Source organism: Ricinus communis, chromosome 10 (genome assembly GCF_019578655.1).
Source record: "Ricinus communis isolate WT05 ecotype wild-type chromosome 10, ASM1957865v1, whole genome shotgun sequence".
Taxonomy (NCBI): Eukaryota; Viridiplantae; Streptophyta; class Magnoliopsida; order Malpighiales; family Euphorbiaceae; genus Ricinus; species Ricinus communis.
Genome location: NC_063265.1, coordinates 20,632,506 through 20,643,113, shown reverse-complemented (window position 1 = coordinate 20,643,113; position 10,608 = coordinate 20,632,506). Strand labels below are relative to the sequence as shown.

The following is a 10,608-nucleotide window of genomic DNA, read 5'->3' as shown; positions in this document are numbered from 1 at the left end:
TTACAGTTGTTGAATATTTTCTTAGTTGAATTTTGTTTTAATTTAAACACTTTTAGATACCTATTATTTGGCAAACAAACTTTTCTTATTCAATTATTTTTGAATTTGAATCAAGTATATACTTTTTTTATTAAACATGTATATTTTTCTGTTACTTTTTTTATTTATTTTATAAATGTTCTACATTCTATTTAACTTTTTAAAATACTTACAACTAGTGTAAATATTGATTAAATTATTTATTTCAATTTTAATATTGAAAAATTAGTATTCCATATTATTAAAATTCAAACATAAATATAATTAAAAATCAATATATATTTTATTTAGTTTATATTAAAAGTATATTAGATATATACTTTTTTCTTTAATATTTTACCCAACATATACATTTTTTCAACTTATAGCAATTTATCTATCTAATATTCTTAACATATCTCTAAATTTCTAAATTACTAAAATATGTTTTAGATTATTTATTTATTTATTCATTAATAGTATTATAAAATTAAATAAAAATACAATAATATCTCACAAAAATTTAACATATTTTAAACTCACTATCTATTAAAATATACTAGTATATATATATATATATAAAGTATGTCCAATATATACTTCTTTTTATTTTCCTTTTTCTTCATGTTCGATATTAAAAATTCATATCCAAATTCTTAAATTAGTAAAATAAATTCCCAATTTATCTTTGTTCATTATTGATATCTCAAAATCATTCATAATGCAATAATATCTTACAAAAGCTAAATTTGTATTGTTGAATCTAGAAATTTTTTGAAAGTTTATATTTTTTTCGGGCTGATGATTTAAGGTTATATTCTCTATCTAAGGATAATTATAAATACGTCTATAATGTTTGTTTTATTATTCACTTTCATCTCCTTACTTTTAATAATAACATCATTCTCCCTTCATCCAACCTGATGAATTGATAAAAGAGAACACGCAACATATTTCAATTAGATTTTTAATTTTTTTATTTTATGTATCAAATTCTTAACATTTTGTATGGGATAAAATATTTTGATTCTTGATAGAAATGACACTTCAGCAATTTGTGACAGCCTGACCTAGAGAAGCGGTCCGACGAGTGCGGAAAGTGGATGCTGGGGCAAAAATAGGATGCCTGGACAAGGAGCAGCTTCTGGCAGACTTCTAGGGTAGCAACACTTTAACGTACGGGGGTACATGAATGAATCGAATTGTACATCGAAATAGAGTGGGGAATAGTTCATAACATATATGTAAAAGTTGAAACTAATCATATGAGGTGTCTTTTGGTTGTTTGGCTGTGGAGTTGTAGGAACTCCAAAGTTAAGCGTGCTTGGTTCAGAGAATTTCTAGGATGGGGGATCTCCTTGGAAGTTCTCAAACCCGCCAAAGGGACAAAACCGTAAGGTCAGTTGGGGCCAAAGCGGACAATATCTCATGTGATTTGGTTCTGGCTCATTACACACTTTGACTAACTTTAAACTAATTATTGAATAACAGAACAATTTTTGTTGAATGGTATACGAATATGAGCGATGAAATATGCTAATTTTGAAATTATATAAATGAAAATGTACGATAAGGTAAAGCTGAGGAGGCATTTTTTTTCCTTCTAATCTTAGATGTTTTCTAAATTTTAAGCTGAAATGTTCAATTTGAGTTAGTTACACAAGAACCAATTGAATAATAATTTCTTGGGAAACTACATTAAAGAACACACCCTTAATTTATATATTTAAGAATTATCCCTATATTAAAGTGATTGATTGAATAAGGAGCAAACTCAACATAAGTTTACCTACCTATCATTTATTATGATCGACTATCTCACATAAATTGTAAGTATCATGTGAAATCTGAAGTAGTGAAGTCTACATTAATATGAGATGATCCGCCATAAACTAGAATTTAGGAAAATTTTCTTTATTTTGATTCTGCTACTACTTGTAACACTTAAATATTATTATTTATGGCATGTTCGAATGAATGTCTCAAGAACAGTCAATATACAATAATTAATCTTATTAAGAAACTGATTTTAGCCTACAGTTAAGCCTTCAAGCTACCACTTGAACAACAAATTAGTATTTGTTGAGAAGGTATTGGTACTTTGTTTGATTAGGCAAACAAGCTTAAAATATTTGTTGGCATTTTTTGTAACAAATAAGTGCCTACTTTTTTACTAAAGTAAATTTATAGGTTTTAATAATTTCATATTCCTAATATAATTTTATATGTAAAAATCTTGATTTATCTTATTCTTAAATGTTTAACTTATAAGGTTGCGCAATGGTTGACCTCCAGACTTTTTTATTATTAGAAATTGAATTAATTGATCAATGTAAGAGCTAAATAAATAAGTAAAGTCTAGATACATTAATAGAATTGAACTTAAATCCAACCAATTTCAAAATAAATAAAATTAGCCAGTTAATTAATTTAACTTTAGTCTTTATAAATTATTTATATTTCTTATTCTTTAATAATGTGAGATCTATAACACTCCTCTTTGAGTACAATTAAATTTTGACTTTGACACTTGTTCGTCACTTGACTTAATATTCTCCCTTTGAGATTTGAAAATTGATTAATACATAGTACTAACATCGAATCAGGCCACTAAAACTTGACATTCAAAACAAAAGTGAACAAATTTAAAAATTAGGTCAAACCTGCTCTAATATCATGTCAAAAAACCATCACACAAAATCTTAATGCTCCAATTAGTAACAACCAACTCTACCTATAATTCTTGCATCTTTGAGTCTTAGGTAGTTCCATTCCACACAAATGATTGTAGCAACCAATTGTGTTTGTCGTAATTGATTTGTCTCTACAATCAAACAATTCAAGCTTTCATGATAGTTGGTGAAACTAATTTTTTTTAAGTTCTTCCCAACTAAACACATGTAAATACTTAAGTAGACTTAGTCTACTACATTATTTACATAATAATATTGACAAACACGTAAGGATTAAATTGTTTTACCCAGTGAAGAAGCATGTGTAAGAGCAAAGAGAGTAGTTAGGAACGAACAATTATAAAACTAATAGTATTTTTGGATATGGTTTTGCTTTACAATTGGTTTATTCCCTTTGTAACCCTACTCCTCCAAAGAAAAATAAAACAAAAAATATGGATATACAACATAAGAAGAAAAAAAAATTATATGAGGGTTTTTTCCAACTAATTCTTATTTAAAATAAACGATTTTCCATTTTTATGGAGATCGAGTCTAATTAGACCATTTAGTATGAAATAGGACAAGAGTTTGGAGATTTTTTTGTATTTTAAAATAATTAGATATTATAATTTTTTAACTTAAATTAATTGAGCTAAAATTAATATAAAATATATAAAAAAAAATCACTACAAGTATGTTATATTTATTTTCAACAATTACATTGTGCACAATTAGAGAATCTATTTTCAATCCACCAACCTAATGTAAAAATTATATATTAAATAAATATGCATTTCCAATCTATTAAGCCGAACATCTGTAATATTTCGTTGTCCAACTGATAAATATTTTTCATCCAATCCTCTCTAATGTAATATATTGTTGTTTTATTAAAAGACCTAATAAAAATCTTATCTTATCAGTTAATTAAATGAAATGATAATGACATATACTTAAAATTTTACAAAAGAAAAATGAGATAAAATTAGAGAACAATTAATATTATAATTAATATAAACTTAGGTTTTCTATTTTAGATTTGGGCCAATAAGCTAATACTTTATTAGAATAGAATTAGTTAGATTGTTTTTGGTAAACTTTTTATATTTGATTTTAAATTTGAGCTTAAGATTCGAATTTATTTATTAAATATAATATCTTTTAAACTGGTTATAGTTTTAGTTCTTCGGTTGAAAATAATATGAGATAGTTAAATATAGTTTTAGGTATATTGGTTGCTTGTGCCACTATCTAGCTGCGGATGTAGTCATTTGAACCAATTAAGATCTTATGTGTAAAATTTATTTTCTAGTCACTTAACTCGAAAAATGTTACTTAAGTTTTATTTTGTCACAAGTCATTAATATATTCCAGCACAAGTGACCAAATTTTGCTACTTATAAATTAAATTTTTGGTATTGCAATGAAATAAATTAAAGATTTAGGATTAAAATGAAAATAAGTGCAAAGTTAGATAAGCATTATATTACTAATTAACTAAGAAAAAAGAATTTATATGTGTCAATCTCTAATTGATTCAAATGTTCACATTATTATTTTAGCACCTATAGTTAGACCTGACCATGGTTTGATTCACGGTTTTATGACTTTTGGAACCTATGTGTTATGAGACGGTTCCGATACACGATTTTGATTCTTGCCGGTACCAACTAATTTTAGAAAAATAAATGAACTTTTTTTCTCAAATTGAAATCAGAACCACCTATTCTAGGACTGAGCATGGAACAGTCCATAACGATTATCACTAGAGAACAAGTACCGTATCAAACTTCTATTCTTCTAAAATGGAAGGAATCAGAATTATATCAAATATTAATTGCACTAGACCGTATTGCACCAATTTTTTCGATTCGGTATAGACCACTAATTCGGTGTTAGTTTGGTACTTACATATTAATAGTTGTAAATATATGTATATATTTAATTGTGTATTCTTTTTATGATCTTAATTACTTAATACGAGACTAACAAAACAATTCTACAATATCCTATAAATAATAGCACTAAATAAAGTTTAAAAAATAAAATAGAACTAGCAAAAGCAATAAGATTTACAACCTACAGCCTGTTCAAACAAACTAATCAACACAAAAAGCTAAAAAAATAATACCACAAGAAGTTCAACACAAAATTACAGCATTTTTAATAAAGTAGGTTGTTTAAACAAGATTACAATATTTTAAATAAAATAATCAGCACAAAAAGCTGCAAAATAGTACTACCAAAGTAGCTTGTTCAATAAGAAATTAGAACATTTTCAACAAAGTGTAAGTTGTTGAAATTAAAATTTACAATAATTAAATATTAACTCTTACACTTAATAAAAAAATATAAGGTTGGATATATATATAATATAATATAATAAAAAAATATATTAGAATCGGTTATATGGTTTGGTCTTAGATTGATACAATATGGTACAGCATTGGTACGGTTTTGGTCTAGTTATCACTAAAGAACCAATATCGTACCATAATAGTAAAATAATTTTGGTTTGGTGTAGTTCGGTACAAAGAAAAATTAATTATTTCGATTCTTATATTTTTCAGAATAGTTCATCAATTCGGCCTGGGAAAACCGAGATTCATGCTCATCCCTAGCCTATTCCTACACTGAATTAATGGTTTTAATTCCAGCTAAGGGAAATCGGCTTCAAAATGTTGCCATGGTTCTAGGCATGTCGAGCTCAGTTTACGGGTTTGACCTATCCATTTCAGACCTAAACCAACCATGACAAAGCCTACCTATATTGACGGAAGTGACCAATATAATATCCAAATTAATGTTATGTTATTGTAATAAAATATATTAAAAATTGATGACCATAATTCAAAATTAAATATATAATTCACGTTAAAGCTCGAGAAAAGAAAAACATAACTCGAACTCTATCCATGAAATCTCTTAGCCTCAAAGGTTGTTTGTGATCGATTTTTAACCAGCAAACCTAATTACATAATTCAGAAAGTATAATAACAAACCTAAATGACAAGCAACTCTAACCAATAATTTAGAAAGTGAATAAGTTCAATGTTGATTGGCATAATAAACTGGTTTTGAGTGTTATAGCAAATGATTTGTATCATTGGATAGATTGTGCAAGTCAATATTCTTCATAACATATTCAAATGTAGTTGTGTATATGCTTCTACACATTATTTGTTTTCTCTTAACAACTTTGGTGGAATTCTTTTCTTATTAATTAAAAAAAATACATAGGTGGATCCTAATTAACATTTAAAAAAACCTAAATAAATGTCAGTTACGCTATAAATGTGCCTTTCATGTTATATTTATGTCGTCTTGTAATTTCCATGTTTCATATTATGACTGGTAACTGTAGTGAAATATTATATTTTATTTTCTCTTTTTCTAATTGAAAATATTATGAATGACAAAATAAACATCTGAGATATAATTTGTGTCATGTAGCTTGCATTAGTGCCATATAGGTGTTATAGACATACCATCTACATTTTAAGCTTTTGAACAATGGTTTTCAACTGAAGAAGTGTGCTTTGACTGATATAGTATTAGCCTAGTATGAGGAAGCTTGTGACAAGAAGTTCACACAAAGAATATTGATTCAGTCAACAATTCTTTTGACAAATATCATATTATTAATGTCTATATAACACTTGTGGATTCTTTTAGATACTAAAGAGTTTAGAATCTTCTTATTTTAATTACTCATGTAAAAAAAAAAAAAAAAAAAAAAAACCCCTTTACCTCTTTTAATAAGGGAATATGTTATAATTATTAATTTGGGGTTTCTAATACTATGAATATAGTTTTGAGAAATTACATTATATAATATCAAATATTAAATATTAAATATTGGTATGGATTTTATATAGGTTATAATGATGAGAAAATGGTCTTTAGTGACGTGTAAATTCCATTAGCAAAACGACTTCTAACGAGATTAACAATGATACTATAATGACGGGTCATTTCATAGTTAAAAGTATTATTAATAATGGAGCCATAACACTATAGTAATGAGCATTTACTTAGCTAAATAATATTTAATGGCAGATACCTCATTCTCTAATAACCGGCTATTACATAATTAAAAATGATATCTAATGACGGTATATTTACTGTCACTAATACATGTAATAACGGGAAGCAATTCCCATCACTACTTACCTTTAACCAGAGAGGTATTAATAATGGGCCATGACGGGCATTTTACCGTCATTAGAAAGTTTTAATGATGGTTTTTAGTCATTCAACGATAGGAATTCCCCTCATGATAGATTGAATTTCTTGTAGTGAACTAAGTCTTTTGTAGAAGAATTTGTATGACATTACACATTCTTTGTGCAGGTTCGAGCTGTTGAGCTTAGTGAAAAATCAGGATACCAAAGTATCGAAGACTTTGACAAACAAGAAAATTATTGAAAAAACCTCAAGCTGTGCCTTTAGTTTTTAAACTTGTAATTAGGGTTCATAAATTGGTTTCTTTTTAAGAACAAAACATGACTTGACTTCCTGTTGGCTGTCTAGACAGACAACTAGTGATATGCACTACAAGCTTTAGATGTAAATGGAGCTGTCTAATCCAAGATTTTGCCAAACTTTACCTAGTATTACATTACATATCAACCATCATGTATTCCCAAAAACTAGACCTCCAAAAGGTTAAGAACAGATACCTCAAAACAGCAGCCATTTGAACAGTAAAAATCAAGATTTTATTTCTCAACCTCCTTTTATGATCATTTGTCAATGGAACTTTACAATATATACATGAATACCAAATTTCATGTGAAAGATTCCTACATATAAGTATCTTAATTATTTAATATTGCAGATTATAATTTCTGAATTCTCAAAAGCCAGTTCAAGAATTTATAGTATATCACAGCTCATTATTATAAAATCTATCAAATATTTAAGCTACAGTTCAAGATCACCATAGATGTTCAAGAAAGAATCAATATGAAGTATGTGCTTCATAATCTTAGATTTTATACAGCTCTTAATTACAACAACAACAAAAAACAATTAAAGGAAAGGAGGGGGAGGGGTTGTGGGAGGGTGGGGGAGGGAATTCGGGGAAATTACAAAACAATGGAAACTTAACAAGATACACATATGTATATGAAAAAATTAAAGGGGTAGGATCAAGGACATTTGGGACCTCCTCTCTTGGTCTTCCAGTTATTATAACAAGGGCAAGTTTGCTTATTCCCATAAGTTCCAGAAGGTACACACAAGCACTTAGCACAACACTTTTGGCAGAAGAACATGCATGGCTTATGGTACTGTGTCTTTGAGCATCTTCTGGTGCACTGTGGTCCACAATCTGTTTTCCCATCCACCAAATCAACACAATTAGATAATTAATTATAATTTCGCTTTCAGATTAATTACATGTACATATATAATTCTTAGATATAAACTTAATTAATTCGTATTTACCTTGAGGTTGAAGGCTGCCTTGAGTAGAGCCATACTAAGAATCCAAGAATAAAAAAAGTAATATGTACAGATGGTTAGTAATAGAAATGTAACAAAGTTAATAACTTGATTTTTTATTAAGAAAATGCTTAAACTGCTATAAATATATATTGAATTAATAAATAGATGAAATATATTTATTAATATTAAATAATTAATTAGTATCAAGTATTAAATATTAAAGTGTAAAATATCACCTAAGCTATTATTTACCTTTATTATCAGGTATGTACCTTAAAGTAAATTTTAGGAATAAAGTTTAATTTGACTGTTAACTTTATTGCTCGGTTCAATTTAGCCATTTTCTAAATTTATGAATATTTTAGTTCAAACTTTTATATATTTAGTTCAAATTAGCCATATTTTTTATAAAAATGAGACAGTGAATTACATAATCTCTAGAAAAGAGTGGATACATCAAAAATAAAAAAGAATATTAATTTCTTAAATTAAATTACTTAAATTTAAAATATATATATATATATATATATATATATATATATATATATATTGATATTTAAACAAACAATTATAAAAAATAAATATTGTTGTACTATTCTTACTTTTTTTTAATAATGACGGTAAATAACACAGTTACGATAGTGGAGGTGAGCGGTTTCAGCGAAAATAACGGTAGTAATAACTAGTTATTGCTTAATTATAATAATTGTATTAAGATTATAAAATAGCCTTTAAATATATTATAAATTTTTTATTTTTTTATTTTGAAAAGAGAGTGACTTTCACTTATTTGTTTAAATAGAGTTCATTTGAGCTAAATATATATAAATGTTTAGACTAAAAAATTCATAAATTTAAAAAATGAGTAAATTAAGCCCGTATGATAAGGTTATCGGAGAAATTAAACTTTATTCTTATTCAAGAAGTCTTACCTTGGGAAGGCTGCTATTTTGTTGTGGTTGTGGAGCTGGAGCTTCACTGGTAGAAGCCTGCAATTTTGAGGAGCATTAAATTTTAACAACTCATTATATGCATATTTGTTTGCTACAATGAAGAAGACACTAATTAAAATTAATTACAAACTATTTTACCTATCAATCGATCATTTTATTGATTTTGTTTCTTATTTTTAAGTTATATCCGAGTATAACTGTTTTAGTCTAATAGTAATTAGTGAGACGGTTTAAAACTTACTCATTTCAAAACGAAAAAGAAAATTAACAGGAAGGAGTAAAGCTGTAGACTTTGATGAGAAAAGAAAGAAAAATATATATTCATAATAAAATGATAGAGAGAAAATGAAGGGTTTCTTCTTTCATTTTCTTTCTATGAATTTCTTAATTCCTATGTACTAACACCATTACATGGTACTGAGAATGTCTTTTCATCAAATTACCATGAAATCATATGTTAAATTCCTCTCACCAATTTTTTTCATTTTTCTAAGGCAATGTATCTACTAATGTTCTAGTGAAACAAGAGAAAAGGGATGAAGAAGAGCAGAAGGAGAAAATCAAAAAAAATAAAAATAAAAAATAAGAAGGAGATGTCAACTTACATGGCTCTCTAGTATAAAAAGAAGCATCAAAGCAAGAACAAACATGGCAAAGCTTGCCTTCCTCATCATCATCATCATAGCCTATTCTAAGGAAAGAATACGAATTCAGAAGCTATACGAGGGAGAAAGACAGAAATTTGAGAAAGCAGTAAGAGAATGCATGTGGGGTTGACAGGGCACTGAAGATATATAGGGTATTTATAGCTGCTTAAATAATTACCATTATACAAATTTGAGTAAGTTCTTATGTGCGTTTGTCTTGTGCATGAAAACTTGTAGTTTTTGTCCCCTTTTTTTATTATTTCATAATACAACAATATCCATTTCAAGGGGATAGTATTCATTTCCATATCTTCTTCCTGATTCTAAACCATGTGCATGGTGAAAAATAGGAAAGCCACCTCACATGTGCACTCACATGTTTCCACTAGGGTTTTCTCTGATACCAAACAGAAAGAAAAAAGAAAAATAGAAAGGAATTAGCAATCAACATATACAAACAGGAGTGATGAGAGTGATAGATGAGCCATGCAAACACCATACACTTCCACTTGGATCACTTCTCATATATTTGTCTTTTAAGGGAAGGCAAAAAAACAAGCCAGTGAAGTACGCATTTCTTCTATGGTATTAGTCTCTACCCTACTCCCATGCATATTCCCATGCCCGTGACCGATGTTGGTATTTTGTTTTCTTGCTCCTGTTCAGTTTTTGTAATCTTGGAAATGTAAGTAATAAAAGAGTACATGCACACAACAGAGAAGAGAGAGAGAGAGAGAGAGAGAGAGAGGATTCTTCTCTTGGCCGTCCATGTAGACCATTCAGATTCAGTAGGTGGTGGTTATGTTAGTTTCCTCTCGTGAACTTTTGCAGCTGCTTCTGTTGTTTGTATCACAATGGACAACA

General features: G+C 27.8%; 1 protein-coding gene across 1 annotated transcript; it reads right to left on the bottom strand.

The window, feature by feature from the left end:
• Positions 1 to 7,644: 7,644 nt before the first annotated feature.
• LOC8268009 (protein GAST1) lies at positions 7,645 to 9,898 on the bottom strand. The gene is made up of 4 exons (XM_002530042.4): positions 9,703 to 9,898; positions 9,077 to 9,133; positions 8,145 to 8,178; positions 7,645 to 8,028 (listed from the first exon to the last, which is right to left on the bottom strand). The coding sequence occupies exons 1-4, from the start codon at positions 9,778 to 9,780 to the stop codon at positions 7,847 to 7,849; spliced, it is 351 nt and encodes a 116-aa protein (XP_002530088.1). The 5' UTR covers positions 9,781 to 9,898; the 3' UTR covers positions 7,645 to 7,846.
• Between the last annotated feature and the right edge of the window lie 710 nt (positions 9,899 to 10,608).